The sequence below is a fragment of the Rattus norvegicus genome, chromosome X (assembly GCF_036323735.1).
Source record: "Rattus norvegicus strain BN/NHsdMcwi chromosome X, GRCr8, whole genome shotgun sequence".
Classification (NCBI taxonomy): domain Eukaryota; kingdom Metazoa; phylum Chordata; class Mammalia; order Rodentia; family Muridae; genus Rattus; species Rattus norvegicus.
Window position 1 is genome coordinate 109,711,660 of NC_086039.1, and position 24,709 is coordinate 109,736,368.

General features: G+C 38.9%; 1 protein-coding gene across 2 annotated transcripts in view; it reads right to left on the reverse strand.

The window, feature by feature from the left end:
* Positions 1-24,709, reverse strand: part of Col4a6 (collagen type IV alpha 6 chain) — a 351,043-nt gene that overhangs the window by 156,715 nt on the left and 169,619 nt on the right. For both annotated transcript variants that reach the window (XR_010061203.1, NM_001427260.1), the window contains exon 3: positions 9,838-9,918. Coding sequence is in view for 1 of the 2 variants with exons in the window: in NM_001427260.1 (NP_001414189.1) it covers positions 9,838-9,918 (81 nt within the window). In the remaining variant the exon portion in view is untranslated. The remainder of the gene's footprint in view (positions 1-9,837; positions 9,919-24,709) is intronic.

Genomic DNA, 24,709 nt, shown 5'->3' on the forward strand with positions numbered 1-24,709 from the left:
ATGTTCCAACATGACCCAAGAAATGATTAAGATCATCTGTGAACATCTGCTTGGCTATGAACGCACCTTGAGCACAGACATTAACTTATAAGATTTTCACCAATTACCCTGAACTTAAATAACCATATGTAACTCCTGAAGGACCTGCTCTACCTCCCTTCTTTACTCCCACCAAGTAGATCGTTCCCTGCTCAGACTTGATTTTCCCTATTCCCTAGCAAGGGGAAGAAACAAGTGAAATGAAAGCCTATCTAATGTACACAGGATTAAGAGTCTTTAAGGAAAAAGTTGGTGGGAAAGAGAGTCGGTGTCAAAAGATTATGATTGGGAATGTTCTTATCTTGATGGAAGAGCAGACTGCTGGTGGTTAAAGGAAATTCTCATGTCAAAATCTCTTGTAAGTACAAAAGAAGCAGTGACAGGAAAAAGAACACAAAGTAAAATAAAAACCCTAGAGGAGTTAGGGAAAGCAAACAATAAGAGCTGGAATGTGAAGCCCTGACAAACAGTGAGAGCCAATGAACATGAGAAAATGCCTGCCCCAGACCCTTATTTTAGGTGTTGCTGTGGGCTTTCTGGGTAGGAGACAGCATAGCTTTATAGAGATCTCACAGCTAACACAGGACATGTTAAGTTGGACTGGAACTATATACACAGTCAGTTGGTCAGTACTTTATGAAACAGATTATCATGTTGCTGGCCATGAAGGGTCTGAGAAGACACAGTTTCTGTACTTTAGTTCTTCATATGATTGACCAGTGTTAAGTGATTAATCTTCTGTAATTCAGCACAAGAAGAAGGATGCTAAAGTAGGTAACATCAACCTTATAACTCATTAAAATCTTCACAGAGAGTTGATGCTTGTATTGATAGGATGGATAAACACAAATGGTTAACAGAGAACAAGTATAGTTATTGGATATATAGAATCTGCAGAATAAGTAACATACACACACACACACACACACAATTTTTTGATGAGAGGTAATGCTGGAGAGGCAGTTAAATGGCAGGTCCTTGAAGACTGTACATTTAGTACAGTTAAGGTTTTATTGTGAATCTATGGGGATGGGCAATGAAAGATTTCAAGCAACAGTTTTATAATGATGTTTGTATTTTGGAGAAATTAGGGCAGCACAGTGGGAAGGAGAGAGTGAGATAAGGGCCTGGGAGAACAAAGCACTTGATTACATCATTTCAAAGAAGAAATGATACAGATTGAGACTGGAAAAAGCTAGTATAGAGAATTACCAGATTGATTCAAGCAGATAAATTGATAGGACTTGATGACAGATGGAAGGCGTCAGTGGGGAAAGGAAAGAGAACCCAGGAATGGCTACTAGTTTTCCAGTGTAGGCAATTGCTTGGTATGCCACTTACAGAGAATGTTTGGATTTCCATAGGTAAGGGTTATTTGTTTATTTTATCCTTTGGGAAGTCATATCCTACCCAGGTTGAGAGTTTATGAAGTGAGAGTTTTCCAAAATGGATCAAGTTCTTGTTGTCAATCTGCATCCTGCTGCTGCTTCTCCTGTCCCAAAATATGTTTGCCATGCATCAGAAACCAGATGCACTGCCCACTAGTTTGGTCAACTTATTCTCCTGGGAACAGTTGGTATTCCTTGTATCCATTGACTTCTGCTGTGGCTACCGAGAAATCTCTCCATTTTCTTCTGAACTAGCCAATTGCTGGGTACATCTTTCCTTCCTTCCTCTGTTTCCCTCACACCCCTGCCTTTAACCTACTCCATTCCCTGTTGTTTTATCATCATTCTATTGACTGTAATATTAATAATCCTTTAGATCCTATGGACAGCAAGGACTTTACCACATTGCACCATAAACACCAGAAGTTTGTGAAAACAGATAAAACTCTGAAATAATATTAACAGCAGCAGCAGCAGCAGCAGCAACAACAACAACAACAACAACAACAACAACAACAACAACAACAACCAGCCATTCTACTCCTATTCCTAATTTAAGACAATCATACACTAACAGGCAACAGCAGACAATAATGCAAAAGCAGTTTTCAAGTCCTGTAAGGTAAAGGATTTGACAACCTAAAATGTTTTGGTTAATCAAATGGCAGAAAAGCAAAATAAAAATTAAACTAAGTGCGTAACTGAAAAGAATGTTTCTTCTGGATAACAAAATTTATTCCCAAGAAAGAAATGCTAAGGCAATGATTTTTATTTAACACAAGGTGATGTATATCCTCATTTAAAAATTGTCATTTTTATGGTAGGCTTAGATTTTGGTAACAAGATTTGAGCAAGTGATATAGTACAGTTCCCTAAGAAAAAAAAGCATAGAAATGCTTTAGAAAGTGCAGTTCCTCCACATTTGGCTAAAGCTTTTAACCAGGCATGGAAAAATTTGGAGTCATCAGTTCACTATAGTTATAGCCAAAAAGGGTTAGATTCCTGTTTGTAGGCATGTGAGGTGTTGTGGAAATGTCCCAGTCAGTTCGAGAGGCCTTTGGCAAAGGAAAAGTACACACTGCCTAGCAAGTTATGTAGCTGCTGTCTCTTCAGGGCAGGAGGCGCCTGCCAGGGCTGCAGCAAGGCTCAGGAGTCGATCCAATCTTCTGCTCTCTTCCCAGCTGGAGAGGAACAGCTTGAAATCCAAATGGGGGCTGTCTGCTCGGCTAAGGAAAACAGTCTCAAATCTTTCTGACATCTGCACAAAAGCAGACCAAGAGTTGTCCTGCATGGTTAATAGTGCCAAAGCCACATTAAACAACACTGCTTGGCCCTGGGAACTGAAGAAGACTGGGAGGGTGACAAAACATGATGTAGTGGTTTGGGGGCATTAAGCACTTATGTTCACAGCTTGTCTCAAGAGCATGGGCTTTACCTGTTTGTAAAAAATAGCATTCTTGCTCTTGACTCATAAAATTCAGGTTAGTGGATTTCAATAAGACTGATAAACATTATCAGAAATTGCAGAGATCACAAAGAAACATCAAGAACACATTTAACTGTGTAGTCTGAGTGTTCAAAATACTAAAAGGCAACTTTGCACAGTGATAGTTCATTTTACTCTATCCCTGCTCCATCCAACCACTCATGTTTGCAAGGAAGAAGCCAGACTTGAGCTCCAGATGTTTGGAACCCTAACCAGGGTTCCTTACATAATCTTCAAAAAATCTCAGACCAAGGTTAAAAAGTAGGGTAGCAACAGGCATGTTGCCCCTGGTGCAGGAAGGGTCCCATTTCAGATCAGTCACTATTAAATGATCCCAGTGCAACAAGTAGTCTTAGAGCTCCTCAGTTCCCTGTTCGTTAAGGTTCACTCATTATTTTCTACTCACCAGAAACCATCACGATTTAGTTAAACTTCACTTCAAATGTGTTCCACAAAGGTCATTTTTATCTAACATTTCCTCGCAGGGGTAAGAATCATCACCTTAAAAATCAGAGGTGTTCCCGTGGAGGAGGGCCCAAGAGCAGCAGGACCGCTGCGTCTGAGACACCGCCAGAACCTGAAGGGATCTACCAGATAAACAGTTCTCTGCACCCAAATCCCGTGGGAGGGAGAGCTAAACCTTCAGAGAGGCAGACACGCCTGGGAAACCAGAAAAGACTGCACTCTGCACAGATCTCAGATGCCAGAGGAAAACACCAAACACCATCTGGAACCCTGGTACACGGAAGCTCACGGAAACGGCAGCGCAGATCTTCCTGGTTGCTGCCGCTGCAGAGAGCTCATGGGCAGCACCCCGCGAGTGAACTTGAGCCTCGGGACCACAGGTAAGATCAACTTTTCTGCTGCAAGTGACCTGCCTGGTGAACTCAAGACACAGGCCCACAGGAACAGCTGAAGACTTGTAGATAGGAAAAACTACACGCCCAAAAGCAGAACACTCTGTCCCCATAACTGGCTGAAAGAAAACAGGAAAACAGGTCTACAGCACTCCTGACACACAGGCTTATAGGACAGTCTAGCCACTGTCAGAGATAGCAGAACAAAGTAACACTAGAGATAATCTGATGGCGAGAGGCAAGCGCAGGAACCCAAGCAACAGAAACCAAGACTACATGGCATCATCGGAGCCCAATTCTCCCATCAAAACAAACATGGAATATCCAAACACACCAGAAAAGCAAGATCTAGTCTCAAAATCATATTTGATCATGATGCTGGAGGACTTCAAGAAAGACGTGAGAAAATCAACAAGATAGATAAACCCTTAGCCATACTAACAAGAGGACACAGAAAGTGTGTCCAAATTAACAAAATCAGAAATGAAAAGGGAGACATAACTACAGATTCAGAGGAAATTAAAAAAATCATCAGATCTTACTATAAAAGCCTATATTCAACAAAACTTGAAAATCTGCAGGAAATGGACAATTTCCTAGACAGAGCCCAGGTCCAGACGGGTTTAGTGCAGAATTCTATCAGACCTTCATAGAAGACCTCATACCAATATTATCCAAACTATTGCACAAAATTGAAACAGATGGAGCACTACCGAATTCCTTCTATGAAGCCACAATTACTCTTATACCTAAACCACACAAAGACCCAACAAAGAAAGAGAACTTCAGACCAATTTCCCTTATGAATATCGACGCAAAAATACTCAATAAAATTCTGGCAAACTGAATCCAAGAGCACATCAAAACAATCATCCACCATGATCAAGTAGGCTTCATCCCAGGCATGCAGGGATGGTTTAATATACAGAAAACCATCAACGTGATCCATTATATAAACAAACTGAAAGAACAAAACCACATGATCATTTCATTAGATGCTGAGAAAGCATTTGACAAAATTCAATACCCCTTCATGATAAAAGTCCTGGAAAGAACAGGAATTCAAGGCCCATACCTAGACATAGTAAAAGCCATATACAGCAAACCAGTTGCTAACATTAAACTAAATGGAGAGAAACTTGAAGCAATCCCACTAAAATCAGGGACTAGACAAGGCTGCCCACTCTCTCCCTACTTATTCAAAATAGTTCTCGAATCCTAGGCACAGCAATAAGACAAGAAAAGGAGATCAAAGGGATACAGATTAGAAAGGAAGAAATCAAAATATCACAATTTGCAGATGATATGTTAGTACACTTAAGAGACCCCAAAAGTTCCACCAGAGAACTACTAAGCCCAATAAACAACTTCAGCAATGTAGCTGGATATAAAATTAACCCAAACCAATCAGTCGACTTCCTCTACTCAAAGGATAAACAGGCTGAGAAAGAAATTAGGGATATTACACCCTTCATAATAGTCCTAAATAACATAAAATACATTCTTGTGACTCTAACCAAGAAAGTGAAAGATCTGTATGACAAGAACTTCAAGTCTCTGAAGAAAGGAATTGAAGAAGATCTCAGAAGATGGAAAGAGCTCCCAGGCTCATGGATTGGCAGGATTAATATAGCAAAAATGGCCATTTTGCCAAAAGCAATCTACAGATTAAATGCAATCCCCATCAATTTTCCAAGTCAATTTTTCATAAAGATAGAAAGAGCAATTTGCAATTTCATTTGGAATAAGGAAAAACCCAGGATAATGAAAACTATCCTCAACAATAAAAGACCTTCTGGGGGAATCACCATCCCTGACCTCAAGCTGTATTACAGAACAATAGTGATAGAAACTGTATGGCATTGGTAAGGAGACAGGCAGGTAGAACAGTGGAATAGAATTGAAGACCCAGAAATAAACCCACATAACCTATGGTCACTTGATCTTTTACAAAGGAGCTAAAACCATCCAATGGAAGAAAGATAGCACTTTCAACAAATGGTGCTCGTTCAACTGGAGGTCAGCACATAGAAGAATGCAAATCAATCTATTCTTATCGCCCTGTACAAAGCTTAAGTCCAAGTGGATCAAGGACCTCCACATCAAACCAGACACACTCAAACTAATAGAAGAAAAACTAGGGAAGCATCTGGAACACATGGGCACTGGAAAAAATTTCCTGAACAAAACACCAATGGCTTACGCTCTAAGATCAAGAATGGACAAATGGGATCTCATAAAATTGCAAAGCTTCTGTAAGGCAAAGGACACTGTTAGGACAAAACGGCAACCAACAGATTGGGAAAAGATCTTTACCAATCCTACAACAGATAGAGGGCTTATATCCAAAATATACAAAGAACTTAAGAAGTTAGACTCCAGAGAGCCAAATAATCCTATTAAAGATGGGGTACATAGCTAAACAAAACATTCTCAGCGGAGGAATATCCAATGGCTGAAAAGTACCTAAAGAAATGTTCAGCATCATTAATCATTAGGGAAATGCAAATCAAAACAATCCTGAGATTCTACCTCACACCATTCAGAATGGCTAAGATTAAATACTCAGATGCTGGTGAGGATGTGGAGAAAGAGGAACACTCCTCCATTGTTGGTGGGATTGCACACTGGTACAATCATTCTGGAAATCAGTCTGGAGGTTCCTCAGAAAATCCGACATTGAACTACCTGAGGACACAGCTATACCTCTCCTGGGCATATACCCAAAAGATGCTCCAATATAGAAGTACACATGCTCCACTATGTTCATAGCAGCTTTATTTATAATAGCCAGATGGTGGAAAGAACACAGATGCCCCTCAATAGAGGAATGGATGCAGAAAAGGTGGAACATCTTCACAGTGGTGTGCTACTCAGCTATCAAAAACAATGACTTCATGAAATTCATAGGTAAATGGAATGAACTAGAAAATATCATACTGAGTGAGGTAGCCCAATCTCTCTCTCTCTCTCTCTCTCTCTCTCTCTCTCTCTCTCTCTCTCTCTCTCTCTCTCTCACACACACACACACACACACACACACACACACATACTCACACAACCACACTCACACAACCACACACACACACACACATACACACACACACACACAGAAACACACATGGTATGCACTCACTGAGAAGTGGATATTATCCCAAAAGCTTGAATTACCCAAGACACCATCCACAGAGCACATGCAGCTCAAAAAGTAGGATGACCAAAGTTTGATGCTTCAGTCCTTATTAAAATGATGACCAAAATTATTCATAGGAAGGGATGTAGATATAAAGTTTGGATCAGAGACTGAAGGAATGGCCATTCAGGGCTTGCCTCATCTGGAGATCTAGCCCATATCTATATAGCCACCAAACCCACACATTATTGCTGATGACAAGAAGTGCATGCTGACAGGAGCCTGATATAGCTGTCTCCTGAGAGGCTCTGCCAGAGCATGACAAATACAGAGATAGACTCTAGCAATCAACTATTGAAGTGAGAACAGGGTCTCCTTCACAGGAGTTAGAGAAAGGATTGAAGGAGTTTAAGGGGTCAGCAACCCCATAAGAACAACAATACCAACCCAAGCTCCTATGAACTAAACCACCATCCAAAGAGTTCACATGGACAGACCCATGGCTCCAGCTGCATATGTAACAGAGGATGGCTTTGTGGGGCACCAATGGGAGGAGAAGCCCTTGTTCCTGCCAAGGCTGGATCCCTCAGTATAGGGCATAGAGTCAGGAAGCCCTGGGTGGATGTGTGGGGAAATATCCTCAGAATATAGGGAGGGGGATATTATAGGGGGTCTGTCGACGGGAAACCAAGAAAGAGGATAACATTAGAAATGTAAATAAATTTTTAAAAATCCAATAAAAAGAGACATAAAAATGTCAGAGGTGATATGTGCAGGAAGTTCACAGAAGACTGACAAACTTTTAGCAAATATGTGGCCATGTGCTGAGATTCATAGATTGTCAGTGAATGGGGATAATTTTCACTCCTATTAGTAAAACTGTCAAGTACTTAGCAAAACCGTGTCACATACATAGTGAATAGGGAAGAATTTGAAGATACTTTGTGGGAGGTAGTTTTCCCAGTAGTTTTGAAAGTTAAAATGTATATGTAATAATTCTTATCTTTAGTATTTATATAGTTATCAGCACAAGGAAATCAGTTTAAGTATTGCCGAGAAAGCATTTCATCTATGGAGTGAGAAAAATAAAGAACAAAGTAAAATCACCAGCAAAAGGTACATATGTTCAACTAGAGATAGAAGAAACCTCCGTAATTATCACACACACACATACACACACATACACACACACACACACACACACACACACAGAGAGAGAGAGAGAGAGAGAGAGAGAGAGAGAGAACAAACAAACAAACAAAAAACAACAAAAAATCCAATCAATCAAACCAGACCAAAAACAAAACTGAAAATAAACACCCCCCCACACACACTTTTTAATTCAGTTTGGGAAATAGAATTTAAAAACTGGAGCGTGACTGTATAGACATGTATACAGTATTTATTATAGACAGAAGAAAGTCACAAAAACAGTGGCACTAAGAAATCATCAGGCATGCCTTTGCTTTGTTTTTCCTTTTATCACATTGATGAAAAGTCAATTGGGACCAGTCAATGATTCAGTGGCTGCAGGTGCTTTCTGCCAAGGCTGACATCCAGAGTTCTATCCCTATGACCCAAATGGTATAAAGAGAGAACTCACTCCCAGTTGTTATTCTCTGACCTCCACATGCATGAAGTGCCCTCCAACAAAAAAAATCAATGTAATAAAAATTCTTTTAAAAGAATGCATTGGCCTTTGGTGGCTACAGTGAACATAGATAGATTCACTAGAAGGCAGGAAGAGCCTTCAAGTGAGTGAAGAGAACAGGTAAGACATCAAAAGGGATCTGCCATCAATTTGCTGTGTGACCCCCAGGAAGTCATTGTCCCTCTAACTCTGTTTCCTCTGTACAATCAGTGGATAAGATGAAGAGCTCCCTAAAATGCATTCCTATTCTGATAGCTTACGATTCTCTACGTTCATGTCCTTAATGTGTAATGGGCACAGTCCTTTCAGATGAAGAGATGGCTTTTTATTCCTTTCCTTCAGATTCTGGCAGAGTTTGACATTTCACTTTACTGCAAATGGAAGATAATGGAAGAGAAGGTGGAACGGTCACCATGTTCCCTGTTTGACGGTGCTTTTGAAGGGTTGGTTGACCTCCCTGTGCCATACCTGCCTCTAACAGTATAAGCTCTTCGGCTTATTTGAATCTGATGATAATGCAAACATAACATACTCCTAGAAGTTTGGTGATCTGAATTTTACACAACAGCCAGAAGTTCTGAGAAATATCTATAATTTTAGTTGAATGAACGTACTTGAATACATTTTCTGTATTATACTAAAGATAGGGGGTAATTTGGGAGAAATCACATCGTGTACATAGGGACTGAGAGAAAAATGCTGTGTTTATTTCATTCATATGGCAGTTTGTATAGATTTGTAAAATGTATTTTAAAGCATAGCTTTTATTTTAATAGAGTATCTGCAAACCATTTTACAGTGGCCTGTATTTCTGGACTTTAGAGCCTTTTTGTACTCTCGCTTCTATTCTCAGTTAGCAAGTGATTTGGGACAAGTTGCATCCCAATCTGTAGATAAAAACCGAATCACCTATTCACTAGAGTGGCAAGGAGAAACTAAGTGGATATAAATGAGCTAGTAAATTCTCCACATATCCACAAACATTATCATAATCTGGTTCTGCACAATCTAACTAGCTTTTGGAGACATTCCAATGACACTGTGGGGGTGCCTTGGCATAAAGTCAGTGATGGAAACCTCTTCACAGTCCCTCGGAAAATTGACCACTCTCTTTCTGCTTGTTAGCAGCGAGCAAAGTGCTTTCCAGCTTGCTCTCAGCACTTTGCTTTTGTCATGAGGTCAGAAGAGCAAGTTTTACACCATTTAATTTTAAAGGAAACAGATAAAATAAACAATACCTCCTTGTGACTATTTGTCTTTCAACAATGCAACAAGCAACTTACTCTTGCTCCTTTCTCAGGAGAGCATGCACAGGCTCCACTGCAGTCTTGGCCCCCACATGGCTGTCTATAGGACTTCTGTCCCTATTAAATAAAAAGAAAAAATGTTAGAAGAGCATGTGAACCAGGGAAATCATTACCCCAGGGAACTTAACCTTTGGTCACATTCTTCTTAACGAAGTAATGAACTGATTTCATACAATGACATCATTATTTGAAAGAAAGACGTTTAGGTAAAGTCTACTTTATCAAGTAGCCAGCTTGGTTGCTGGTTCAGAAATGGGGATATAGACATTACTTCATTAGTAGAAACTTCAGTTGCAGAATACAAGAGAATGCGTGTTACTGGGGCTGGGGTCGAAGGTGTCCAGAGATTATGGATTTGTACTTATTGACAAAGCAGTACTTGTTGCCTACCTAGGGGAACATGCTAGAAATATAGAGGAAGATGAAAATAGTGACCATCCACTCTTTTCTCATCTTCTCAGGATCTATTTTCACCCCCGTTTAGACTTCTAATGATACTTCTGCACCTCATGAGTCAGATTCAGAGTGCTCAGGTAGCATCGCGTGCACATTATTTTGGGACCTCCTTAACGCCATTCCCCTCTCTACACTGCTTGATGACATGGTCAGTGAGATAGCAATGATGACTAATTGACGTTCAAGAGTCCTTCAAATGGCCTGATATGTGATCATGGTGCGAAAACTCATCTCAGTCTCTTCCTAGCTCATTCAGCTTTAATCACACGGGAAAACACTCATTCTATTTCAAAAATCTCAGCATGTGGAGTCGGGTAGGTTCCAAGGGACTAGATTAGTCACTGCAGAAGGGGATGCTATAAAACAAATTCCCCTGGTTCCTTCATCCATGTTCTCGAACTTTCCTGCCAACAGAATCACAGCTTCTGTGACATTTTCTGGGGACATGTGACTGAGAACATGCATTGTCATAAAAGCTTTTGCAACAGTACAATGTTTCTGAACATGCAACCATGAAAAATCTAGTTCAAAATCAAACATGTAATGAGTTTAAGGTGTTTCTGACCACAGTCAACTGTGCTGTGTCAGTGGGTTCACTGCAGCCTTGGATCTGAACACATAGCATGGACACTGTGCTCTGTGCATGTTGCCATGTCACATGTTAACACTACACAGTGTCAACGAACACTGCTTGAGACACCTCTGTTCAGACCTAAGACTATTGTACATTATGAACTGCAGTGTTTCTATAGGACATGGAAAGGTTCCTGCTTTTATAGACATATAACGACTTAACTACAGAAAACGAAGACTCCCAATGGTTCCCTGATGTCATTCTTCAACATGTGTCAGATTAGTGCCTTTGGATTTTATCGTGTTAGAACCTTGATTTTTAAATTTCTTTGTTTAACTTGCTGACCTAAGGTTTATAAATAATATTTCAATGAATTTTGACTTGGTATTGAGGAACAATCTCCAACTCTTTCTAAATTTGTCCTAAATATGTGCCTGCCATTTATTTGCACAACACATTCACACAGTGCAGTGTTCTCAGCATTGACATTTACAAAATCAAAATATTGATCAACTCTGAAAAATATTGAAGATGTATATGTATGCCCTGCATTATCAAATATTCAGCCAAGAATCCTTTATATAAAAACAAATAAGTAAGCCTGTCTTGTTAAGTATGCAAATTTGCTTTCATTTTAAAAAATAATATTCTGTCAAAGAATTATTTCAAAATAAAAATTTTAATAACTTGATTTGCCACAGGAACAGTGTCATTTTTTGGAATGTTCTTCCCCAGATGGTTTTCTTTATTTCTTGCTTCTTCATATAAGCCAGGTCTCGGTTTGATGGTTGTTAGGTCACTCCAGAGAACTCACCTTGAGGTGGTCCCTAGTTACTTCCTTTGTTACCTTTTCAGCATCAGACATCATCTTTGCCCACTAGAACACAAATTCTGGTTCATTAAGGACATCATCTGCCTTGCACAGCCTGGTAACCTTAATGCCTAAAGCAATGGATGATCACCAAATAACGATTACTGACTACAACAATGAAACCATGATATAAATCAAGACTAACCTCAAAGACTTGACAATTAGGCCTTAGTGTTTTCTAAGTCTACTGTCTACCACAGCCTCAATAAAGGACTCCAAATGAAGGAAAACTGCCATTCTGACGCAATCTGCCATGGTAAAATAGTTAAACATTAATTCCAATAATATTTGCAACAGGAACTTCATCTCTAGGGTGGGATTTAGTATTATTCAACTTCTTTTTGTTTAATAATGGACTTTTCCCCCAATGAAAAAAGCATATTCATGAGCTAGCCTCACAATCATTCTTCCCTCTCTCTGTGTTATGTTTGCCGTTTCCTAATTCTCAGAGAACACTGAATTTTTTCAGTCTCTTATCTCTCAAGACATTCCTATATTACTTTATCACCACAACACTTCCATAATAAGGTAGTGATGGCAGAGCTATGACAAAATATTTCTATTTTAGATTCCAAACACCTTTCTGATATCAGATATTTTATCTCTTATCTATGCCTTTGACATGTTAAGTGGCACCATGCACTTTCCAGTTTGTTCTCCATTTTCCTGGGTACACACAGGCACATTTTTTAAATAAAAGTAATATCAAGAGATGCTCTGAGAAGAGGCACCTTGAACTGGTGGAGACCAGGAAGAGAATAAAAATAAAACCAAGAGAGACACTCAGTTATATTACAAGTTTTTATTAATTTTCTCTGTATTCCCTAAAAGAAAGTGACAGATTTGATATATTCATTTTAAATTTCAACTTTGTCATAATGACTCATATTCTTGGCATTATGCTTGTTTTGTATTTGCTTACCCATACATTCCTGCATACTAAATCACTCTTCATAGGATGTTTGTAATTAGTAGGAAGAAAAAAATACGTGCTATTAAGTGAGGGGAAAGCTATACCCATCAACTGAGAGAAGTAAACAGGTTTATTGTGAAACTATATTCTGTTCCCATAAGGCATCTGTTTGCTTTTCTGTAAAAAACGTTATATCAATCCAGGGGCGGGGGTAAACAAAAGTGAAAAAATGTGTAATAAACTACTTCTATAGAAGTCAGGGAGCTTTACAAGATAGTAGAACAAAATGCCAGTGACAGAGGCCAAACAAAAATATAAGAGCAGGAACTAAGGTGTTCTAGGAATTCTCCAGAACAAGCTGTCAGGCATCACTGTTCTCTGTCTCCGAGGAAAGTAATCAGAGAAGTCCCATTAGCCATGAGGCAATTGTCTGCCAACCCTGGCAGTATCAACAGGAGTCTTCAATTAAACTGAAGTGTGGAGAGTAAAGGCCCTAAGGAAGCTTATGAGCTATCCTGACTTGTATGGGGCCACTCATATCTTGGTTTTTCTTACCAGTCATTTCTACTTTTGAGTATTCTCACCTTCCTCTGAAAATACAACCTTCAGCATATACCTACAGAAAATGAAAGCCACAAAGAACTTGGGAAGTAGTCTAAAACTGTACCAGACTAAACGTATCATTTGTATTACAAGCATTTATTGCATTCCTTTTTAATCCTGAAAGGAAAGTGATTGGAAAAAGATATAATAAGGTTGAAAGCAGCCTGGTCCGGTGGTGCAGGACTATAATGTCAACGACATGGGTGGCTGAGGATGGACGATTACAAGGTCAAGGATAGTCTGAGCAACTTAGTGAAGTGTTGTCTCAAAATTAAAAAGTGAAAAATGGTTATAGATAAAGCTTAATGGTAGAGGGTTTGTCTAGTATATGCAAGGCTCTGGGTTTAATGCATAGTGCAAAAGGCAAAGACGTTATCAATAGTCTGAAAACCGTATGTTATGACTTAATCATACTGTGAAGAAAACTGTCATTTAAAATGAAACAATAGATACATGCATATTTAAATAGCTAAAATGCAATAGGCAGAGGCTAACAATATACAAAATCATGATGAACATGGCATCCTGCTCACTGGTGATGCTGGGGCTATGATATCTCAAATAGGAGGAGTGTAGTTGCAATAGGTCCACCGAGTCTCTGAAGCAGTAAATAACTCATGATAACACTCTGGAAAAGATATAATCGTGTCCTTCTTTAAGTTGGTAGCTTTAATAAGGAACACTAATGTTATGGAAAAATCATTTTAATATGGAAATTACCTATGTTCTGGAGTCAGATAATTATAACCAGGTTGCACCTGCTTGAATGTAGTACATGATACAGTATAATTATAGGATGCATCTAGTCTCCAATACCCTAAACTATTAAATGCCACTTTTGTCAGTGTTAAGAAAAGCAAATATGCTCAACAATTTCCAAAATACATTCTAAGAGCAGAATTCTTGTGTAAGAGGGTCCAGTGAAATTGTTATGGCCTGGTACATAATGGTAAGGAGCATACCTTAACATTTAGTATCTTAATGCCATTTCCATCTCATTACTCCATATGTCAAGGCCACATTCAAGTTTCATATCTTCCCTATACATAAAATTCCACTAACATAATCCACCACATGTACGAACTGAAAAAAATAAACAAAGACATGGAAACATCTTGGAGAAGAATGAAATACTCCTTCATGTTAAAATCTTGGTGAGTGCAGGAATACAAGGCCAATGCTTAAACACGTAAAGGCAATATACAGGAAGCCAACATCAATTCAGATGCAAAGAAACTTAGAACAATTTCACTAGAATCAGGGACAGGATAAGACTGCCCACTCTCTCCATATCTAGTCAATATAGTACTTGAAGTTCTAGTTACAGCAATTAAACAACTAAATGAGATAAAGAGATACAAATTCAAAAGGAAGAAATCAAAGTATCACTATTGGCAGAAGATATGATAGTATACATAAGCAACCCCCTCCAAAAAAACTCTACTAGGGCATTCTTACAGCTGATGGATACCTTGAACAAAGTGGCTGAATACAAGATTAACTCAAGAACTCAGTAGTTGTCCTATATATAAAGATATCAGGGAATCAACCTCCTTCAAAACAGCCACAACAAATATAAAATATCTTGGTGTAACTCCAACCAAGCAAGTGACAGACTTGTATGACAAAAACATGCAAGTCTTTGAAGAAAAACATGGAAAAGATAGCAGAAAATGGAAAGATATCCTATGTTCATAGATCTATAGGATTAACATGATAAAAATAGTCATCATAGCCGAAGCAATCTACGGATTCAATGTAATCGTCATCAAAATTCCAACACAATTCTTTATATAACTTGAAAGAACAATACTCAGCTTCATATGGAAAAGCAAAAAACCCAGGCAGGCTAAAATCAAACAAAAAATTCTGTATAATAAAAGAACTTCGAGGCATCACCATCCCAGATTTCAAGTTGTATTATGGAGAAATTGTAATAAAAACCACATGGAATTTGTCATAAAAATACAGGTGCATCAATAGAATCAAAAAGAAGACCTAAACTTATATCTATATACATAGGAACACTCGATTTTTGACAAACAAGCCAAAATTATACACTAGCAAAAAGAAAGCTATGAACAAATGGTGCTGATCTAACTAGATGTCTGCATGTAAAACATCAGTACAAATGGGTCACAGATCTCAACATAAGACCAGATACACTAAAAGCAATAGAGGAGACAGTGAAGAATAGTCCCAAATGTATTGGCACAGAAGACAACTTGTTGAACAGAACACCAATAGTGGAGGCACTAATATCAACAATTAATAAATGGGACCTTGTGAATCTGAAAGGCAAAAGACACTTCCAGTAGCTAAATGGCAGCCTATAGAATGGGGAAAAATCTTCACCAGCCCTTCATCTGACAGAGGGCTAATTTCCAAAATATATAAAGAACTCAAGAAACTAGATACCAACAAACCAAATAATCCAATTTTTAAAAAGGTACAGATCTGATTTTGTTGATTTGGACACACTCTCTCTGCCCTCTGGTTAGTCTGGCTAAGGGTTTATTTATCTTGTTAATTTTCTCAAAAAACCTGGTTTTGTTGATTCTTTGTATAGTTCTTTTTGTTTCTACTTCATTGATTTCAGCCCTGAGTTTGATTATTTCCTGCCTTCTACTCCTCTTGGGTGTATTTGCTCTTTTTGTTCTAGAGGTGTGCTGTCAATCTGCTAATGTACGTACTCTCAGTCTCTTTTGGAAGCACTCAGAGCTATGAGTTGTCCTCTTAGTACTGCTTTCATTGTGTCACGTAAGTTTGGGGATGCTGTGCCTTTATTTTCATTACATTCTAAAAAGTCTTTAATTTCTTCATTTCTTACTTGACCAGGTTATCATTGAGTAGATTGTTGTTCAGCTTCATTTTGTATGTGAGCTTTCTTTGCTTTTTGTTGTTATTGAAGAGCAGCCTTAGTCTGCTGTGACCTGATAGGATGCATGGGATTATTTCAATCTGCTTGTATCCTCTGAGGCCTGTTTTGTGACCGATTAGAAGGTCAATTTTGGAGAGGGTACCATGAGGTGCTGAGAAGAAGGTGTACCTTTTGTTTTAGGATGAAATGTTCTATAAAGATCTGTTAAGTCCATTTGGTTCATAACTTCTGTTAGTCTGTCTATGTCTCTGTTTAATTTCTGTTTTTATGATCTGTCGATTGATGAGAGTGGGGTGTTGAAATCTCCTAGTATTATTGTGTGAGGTACAATGTATGATTTGAGCTTTAATAAATTTTCTTTTATGAATGTAGGTACCTTGCATTTGGAACCCAGATATTTAGGATTGAGAGTTCGTTTATCTTGGTGGATTTTTCCTTTGCTGAATATGAAGTGTCCTTCCTTATCTTTTTTGATAACTTTTGGTTGAAAGTTCATTTTATTTGATATTAGAATGGCTACTACAGGTGGTTTCTTGGGACAATTTGCTTGGAAAATTATTTTCCAGCCTTTTACTCTGAGGTAGTGTCTATATTTGTCACTGTGGTGTGTTTCCTGTATGCAGCAAAATGCTGGGTCCTCTTTGCATATCCAGTCTGTTAGTCTATTTTTTTTTCCTTTACTATGGAATTGACTCCATTGATGTTAAGGGATATTAAGGAATAATGATTGTTGTTTCCTCTTATTTTTGTTGTTAGAGGTGTAATTATGTTTGTGTGGTTCTCTTCTTTGGTTTCATTGCACTGAGATTACTTTCTTGCTTTCTATAGGGTGTTAGGGAGATATAACAACAGAATTTGATGAAATTCAAAAAATCATCAATCCTATCACAAAAGCCAGTACTCAATAAAACTAGAAAATCTGGATGAAATGTACAATTTTCTAGACAGATACCAGGTGTCAAAGTTAAATCAAGATCAGATAAACCATCTAAGCAGTTCCATAACACCTAAATAAATAGTAGCAGTTAATAAAAGTCTCCCAACCAAAAGAAGCTCAGGATAGCTTTAGTGAAGAATTTTATCAGAGAATCAGAAGGACTACTACTCAATTCCTTCTATGAAACCTCAATTAGGCTTACACCTAAAACAAAGACTCAGCAAAGAAAGAGAACTTCAGACCAAGAAGTTAGTCTCCAGAGAGCCAAATAACGCTACTAAAAATGGGGTACAGAGCTAAACAAAGAATTCTCAGCTGAGGAATATCAAATGGCTGAGAAGTACCTAAAGAAATATTCAACATCCTTAGTCATCAGGGAAATGCAAATCAAAACAACCCTGAGATTCCACTTCACACCAGTCAGAATGGCTAAGATCAAAAACTCAGGTGACAGCAGATGCTGGCGAGGATGTGGAGAAAGAGGAACACTCCTCCATTGTTGGTGGGATTGCAGACTGGTACAACCATTCTGGAAATCAGTCTGGAGTTTCCTCAGAAAATTGGACATTGCACTACCTGAGGACCCAGCTATACCTCTCCTGGGCTTATACCCAAAAGATGTTCCAACATATAACAAGGACACGTGCTCCACTATGTTCACAGCAGCCTTATTTATAAAAGCCAGAAGCTGGAAAGAACCCAGATGCCCTTCAACAGAGGAATGGATACAGAAAAGTGGTACATTTACACAATGGAGAACTACTCAGCAATTAAAAACAATGCATTAATGAAACTCATAGGCAAATGGATTGAACTAGAAAATATCACCCTGAGTGAGGTCACCCAAACACAAAAAAAGCACACATGGTATATACTCACTGATAAGTGAATATTAGCCCAAAAGCTCGAATTACGCAAGATACAATCCACAGACCACATTAATCTCAAGAAGAAGGATGACCAAGTATGGATGCTTCAGTCCTTCTTAAAAGGGGGAACAAAAATATTCATAGGAGGGGATATGGAGGCAAAGTTTGGAGCAGAGATTGAAGGAATGGCCATTCAGAGCCTGCTCCACATTGTTACACAGTCCATATATGTACAGCCACCAAAACTAGAGAAGATTGATGAAGCCAAGAAGTGCATACTGACAGGAGCCTAATATAGCCATCTTCTGAGATGCTCAGCCAGAGAGTCACAAATACAGAGGCCAATGCTAGCAGGAAACCATTGAACTGAGACCAGGGTTCACATTGGAGGAGACAGAGAAAGGATTGAAGGAGGTGAAGGGACTTTCAACATCATAAGAACAATAATACCAACCAAGCAGAGCTCCCAGAGACTAAACCAGTACCCAAAGAATATACATGGACACACCCATGGTTCCAGCTAAATATGTAGCAGAGGATGGCCTTGTTGGGCACCAATGGAAGGAAAAGCCCTTGTTCCTGCCAAAGCTGGACCCCCAAGTGTAGGGGAATGTCAGGGCAGGTAGGTTGGAAGCAGGGTAGTTGTGAAGGGGGAAGACCCTTATAGATGGAGGGGAATGGGGATGGGATGGAGACTTAAGGACAGGAAACCAGGAAAGGGAATAAGATTTGAAATGTAAATAAAAAATATCCAGTAAAAAAAGGTACAGGTCTAAACAGAGAATTCTCAACAGAGGAATCTCAAATAGAAAAACAAACAAAACCAACAACAGAACACTTAAAGGTAAGTTCAACATCCTTAGTTCTCAGGAAAATGCAAATCAAAATGACTATGAGATTCTATCTTACATCTATCACAATGGCTAAGATCAAAAACACAAGTGACAGCTCATGCAGGCAAAGATATGGAGAAAGGGGGAACACTCTTTCATTGGTGGTAGGGTGAGGATTTGTGCTATGAGCCACAACTGTCATGGGGGTTCATCTCAGGGATGGGCTACAAAGCTAGTGCAATGGAAACTCCCAGCAATCTATATCTGCTGACCTTAGCTAAGACTGCTAGCAGTGGGGGATTTGGAACCTGACATGGATATCTGGAACCAGGAAAGACTTCCTGTGGGACATCAACTTAGCCACATAACGTTCAACCACAATTTGTCCTGCCTACGAGTTGTGCTGTAGTAAAGGTAGTGCAGAAATTATGGGAGTGGCCAACCAATGACTGGTACAGCCTAAGACCCTTGCCAGGCAAGGGTACCTATTGCTGACATTATCTGGAGGGCCAGGACTCAGGGTTGAATACTGCAGAGACCTAGGATAAAACCAAACACAACCTACAATAAAAACTTAATAAAATGATTCCTAGTGATGTTCTGCTATATTCATATACTGTGTGCCCAATTGTCATCAGAGAGGCTTCACCCAGCAACTGTTGGAAACAGATGTAGAGACCTACAGCAAAACATTAGTCCAAGCTCAGAGAATCCTGTGGAAAAGAGGAGGAAGGTTGATAGGAGCAAGATGGGTCAGTGACACCACACGAATATCTACAGAATCAACTAACCTTGGCTCATAGGGGATCACAGAAACTGGAAATGCAACCAGCTATCCTATATGGGACTGACCCAGGTCCTCTGCATGTATCTTATGGTTTTGTAGCTTTATCTTCTTGTGTGATTCCTAAGAGTGTGAGCAGGACTCTTTTGGGGGGTGAGTGGGAATGCCTAGTCTTACTGCTACTTAATATGCCATGTTTGGTTGATATCCATTGGAGGCCTGCCCTTTTTCTGAATAGAAATTGAGGGGAGTGGATTGGGATGGGGCAGATGGAAGGTAGGGGGATTCAGAGGAGAAGGAGGAGGAGAAACTGTAGGAAATAATGTAACAAAATTATAAAACATTTTAATTAAAAAAGAGGGGCTCACTCAATGATCAATTCTCTTTAAAGGTGAGAAAATGCAAACTCAGTTACTATATGACTTCTGTAACATAGGGACAAGTTGAGTTGGGACAAGAAACCCAGTATTTCTATCAATAGTCTTTTTTTTCCCTTTTGGCTTTATTAACGCTAACTCCAAGATTAGTCTAAAAATAAACAGCCAGGAAAATGAGTCATCGATAGCATTACTTTACTTACTTCACATTATTGCATAATTAGTACATTTTCTAGAAAAATCTTCATTTATGCATTGTACAAGTACTTTTGGAATGAAAACATTTCTATTTGACCATTTTTTAATTAAACAAGACAACAGTTATATTTAGGAGTTTCAGAATGATGTCATTTGCCATTTAGGTGACAAATTGAAGAGTTCTTCTTTTTCCAGTGCACAGCTAAGTATGCAAAAGAGGAAGATACTAAAGGACAGTAAGACATTCTTATAATGTTCATTCTCTGATGGTGGGCCAAGGTCCAGGAATCGAGAGATGCTTCTTTGGGTGCATTAGATGTATTCCTGGGGCCACATTTATCATAATTTCTAGCATGAACATGTGCAATGTACTAAGCTAAGTAGTTCATTTTTTTTATCTCATAGAACTCTGGGGCAGACACTGTTACTATTATATTTCACAGAAGAGAAACCTGAGGTTTAGGGGAGTTAAACTGACATCTGTCTAAGGTCACACGTTTTCAATCCCAAGTTTGGTTCCAAATCTCAGAACTTTTCCTCTAAATCAGATGTCCTTTGACAGCCTCCCACAGCTTCTCAGAATTGAATTCATACTACAAGGAATCCAATATGACTTTGAACAGTTCTAAAGCAAAATCTACTCAATTTAATAGAAACAAACACACATGTTAAAGCACACTGAACTCTGTCCCAGGTTTAAGTGTATTTCTCTTTGAAGAAAAGCTCCCCATGATTTTATGAATGAAAGACTGAGAAGAGAAGGAAGTAAGCTGTGGGAGCTGGCTCCCCACCAGACGAACTTGTCAGCCACATTTTATCTTAAAGAAAAAGCTGACACCAGACACTGCTGAGCAGTTCTGAAAGGCACTTCTTTCTAACATCTGCTCAAATGTATTCAGGTCACATCATACACAAACGTAACAGACAGTGTCAGGGAGTTGTAGAGAAATGAGCCTTCTGCACAGCATAGTAGAAGCTCTATATATCTAGAATGAAAAAGGAACTGGAGAGATGTAATATTGCTTGGACAGAACTTAAATTTGCTTAGCAAATCCGTAACACACAATCTAAATGTTGCCCAGAATTTTCTTTAAATAGACGGTGCTTTTCACTGTGCCAATAATATTGAGAATCTATGAAATAGAATATTTTTCTAAGCCCAATTGCTGATCACAACTGAGGGATATTCAGGTTGTTAAGTTTGGAAGATACTGGAAAAGGCAGAACTCTCAGAGTTTGCAGACACTGTAGATAGATTTAGCAAATAAAAATATAGGATGCCAAGAACAATTTAGTAACATGTATGTCCCCAAATTATAAGTATGTTCAATGTAATATCAAAGATGTACTTATTACTAAAAGTGTTTCCATTTATTTAAAAATCAAATGTAACTAACTTCCCATATTTTATCTGCAAACCTTACAGGGAGTATCATGGCATTTGTGTGTCAAACTCAGGTATGGTATGTGTCAAAATTAACATTTAGTAAGCATGTTAAAGGATAATCTCTGCAACATTCATTTGCTAAAATTTAGAGAGGGCTCAAGTTTCTCTCTGTAATGGAGTCACTTGTTATTTAATTATGTTCTTATGTAGTAGTTCTCAACCTGTGGGTTGGGACCCTTTCACAGAGGTTGCCTGAGACCATCTGCATATTAGATATTTACATCATAATTCATAACAGTAGCAAAATTACAGTTATGGGATAGCAATGAAAGTAATTTTATGGTTGGGTATTATGACAACATGAGGAACTGCATTAAAGGGTTTCAGCATTAGGAAGGTCAATAACTACAGGTCTAATGTATTATGACTACTAGGAAGGAAAAAGTAAAGTTATGACTATTGGAATAGTGGCTACTTCTGGAGATGGAGGATGGAGTCAATTGGTAGCAAAAGGATACTTTCTAGAATGCAAGAATATGTTCTATGTTTTATTTGGATTAATTTTTTATTACACACCTCTGACTAAATTTGTATAAATGTATTTATTGTACAGTTATAATATGTATTTTATTTTGTGTAGACTATATAATTCAAATAATAAATATACTTTCTACCATCATGGAATTCTCTGATGGAATAAACATGTATACATGCTTAAAGTATAAGAATTGTGCTAAGAGAAATGGGAAGAATATTAAGGTGCTATGAATGTTTAAAATTTTAAACCATGAGGACATCAGCATTGTTCACTCAGTAGAAAACTATTTGTTGGTGAGGTAGGGAGATAGCTAGTCAGTAACGTGTTTGCTGTACAAGCGTGAGGACCTTGCACCAACATGCAAAGCCATGCAGGGCAACACATGCCTGTAATCCCGAGGAAAGTGGAGAGACAAGCAGATGGTCAGAGTTCTTTCAAAAAATGGGACAAAACACAAGTGATGAAGACACCTTCGGCTTCCATGTGCATGTACCGTGACACGCACGCACGCACACACACACACAGACACACACACACACAGAGGCACACACAGACACACACACACAAATTAATGATCATATACACAGGAGCTTACACTTGACACTGGGTAAGTATTAAAAAAAAACCTCTTTTAAGGATATGGGAATACCCAATTAGAGCATCTGAACCCAGTTTTGGGACAGGAGAGGTTTTAGCTTTGAGAGTGTGGTCTGAAGAGTGGGGATGTGCCAACTACATCAAAGGATAAGGCAGGGCAAAAATCATTCCAGGGAAGAGACTATTATATGTGATGCTCTTGGGTGACAGAGAAAACAGCATGTAGTAAGCTCAGAGGTTCGAGTGACTGAAATAAGAAAGGCAAGGGAAGGATGAAAGGAGGCTACAAGGTATAGGAAGGCAGAGAACATCCTATGCTTTAATACATTGAAAGGGAGGAACTCTCAAGTTTTGATCAGTGAGTACCATGGTCAGATAGAGTTTTTATAAAAGAAAAAAAGACACATTCTGGCAGTAGTGTTGATAGTAGAGAAAAGGAGGTAAAGGTTAGTTAGAAGACTGTCACAGCAACTCACGTGTAAAGGGATTGCAGTGTGAGCAAGGATTATATGGAGTTTGCCTAAGGAGAAAAAAATGGACCCAGGAAATCTTTAAATAAGAAGGTGGCAAGGAGAAGCTGAGCAAAGTGCAATGGAGCTTTCTTTACACCAAGATCACGTCACTGCTTTGCAAGTAAGCGTTAGGGTACATATTCCAAATACAAAGTCACTATTTTGGGAAGTACAGGAAAAAAATAATGATTTTAAAAACACATTCTCAGGGTTGGAGAGATAGCTCAGCAATCAAGAAGACTGGCTGCTTCAGTTTTCCACCCAGAGCTGACCCAGTGGCACAGCTCTCTGTACCCAGATCACATAGGGGAGAGAGCTGCATTTTCAGAAGTGTGGACAATCCTGAGAGCATAGGTGGGAACACCACTTCTGCTCACATTCCTTGCCCAAGAGGAACACGCCTGGAGCCCTCTGGACACAGGAACCGAGGAGCAGTCTGGGACAGGATCCTTCCAGTTTCTGTCTGCACCCAGAGCTGACCCTGAGACAGTTCTCTGGAACCAGATCCCACTGGGAGAAAGCCAGTCTCCAGGAATGGTGACACACTGGTTTACAAGAGGGTCAAACTACTGCCAGAGACAGCAAGAAAAGTGAACGCCAGAGATAAGCAGATGGCCAGAGGCAGGGCAAGAACCTAGGCAACAGGAACCAGGGCTACTTGGCATAATCAGAACCCAGTTCCACAGCAAGCCATGGATACCCCAACACACTGCAAAAACAAGATTTTGATTTAAAATCACAACTCATGATGATGTTAGAGGACTTTAAGAAGGATATAAATGACTCATTAAAGAAATACAGGACAACACAGGTAAACAAGTAGAAGCCCTTACAGAGGAAATGCAAAAAAATCCCTTAAAGAATTTCAGGAAGAAACAGGTGAAGGAATTGAACAAAATCATTCAGGATCTAAAAATGGAAATAGAAACAATAAAAAAAATCACAAAGGAAGACAACCCTGGATGTAGAAAATCTAAGAAAGAAATCAGGAGTCATAGATGAAAGCATCATCAACAGAATACAGGAGATAGAAGAGAGAATCTCAGAGGGAGAAGATACCATAGAAAACATTGACACAGTGGTCAAAGATAATGTAAAATGCCAAAAGCTCCTAACCCAAAACATTCAGGAAATCCAGGACACAATGAGAAGATCAAACCTAAAGATAATAGGTGTAGAAGAGAGTGAAGATTCCCATCTTAATGGGCCAGTAGATATCTCCATCGAAATTATCGAAGAAAACTTCTCAAACCTAAAGAAAGAGATGCCCACAAACATACAAGAAGACTACAGAACTCCTAATAGATTGGACCAGAAAAGAAGCTCCTCCTGTCACATAATTGTCAAAATACCAAATGCACAAAACAAAGAAAGAATATTGAAAGATGTAAGGGGAAAAGGTCAAGTGACATATAAAGGCAGACCTATCAGAATTACACCAGACTTCTCAGCAGAGACAATGAAAGACAGAACATCCTGGGCATATATCATACAGACACTAAGAGAACACAAATGCCA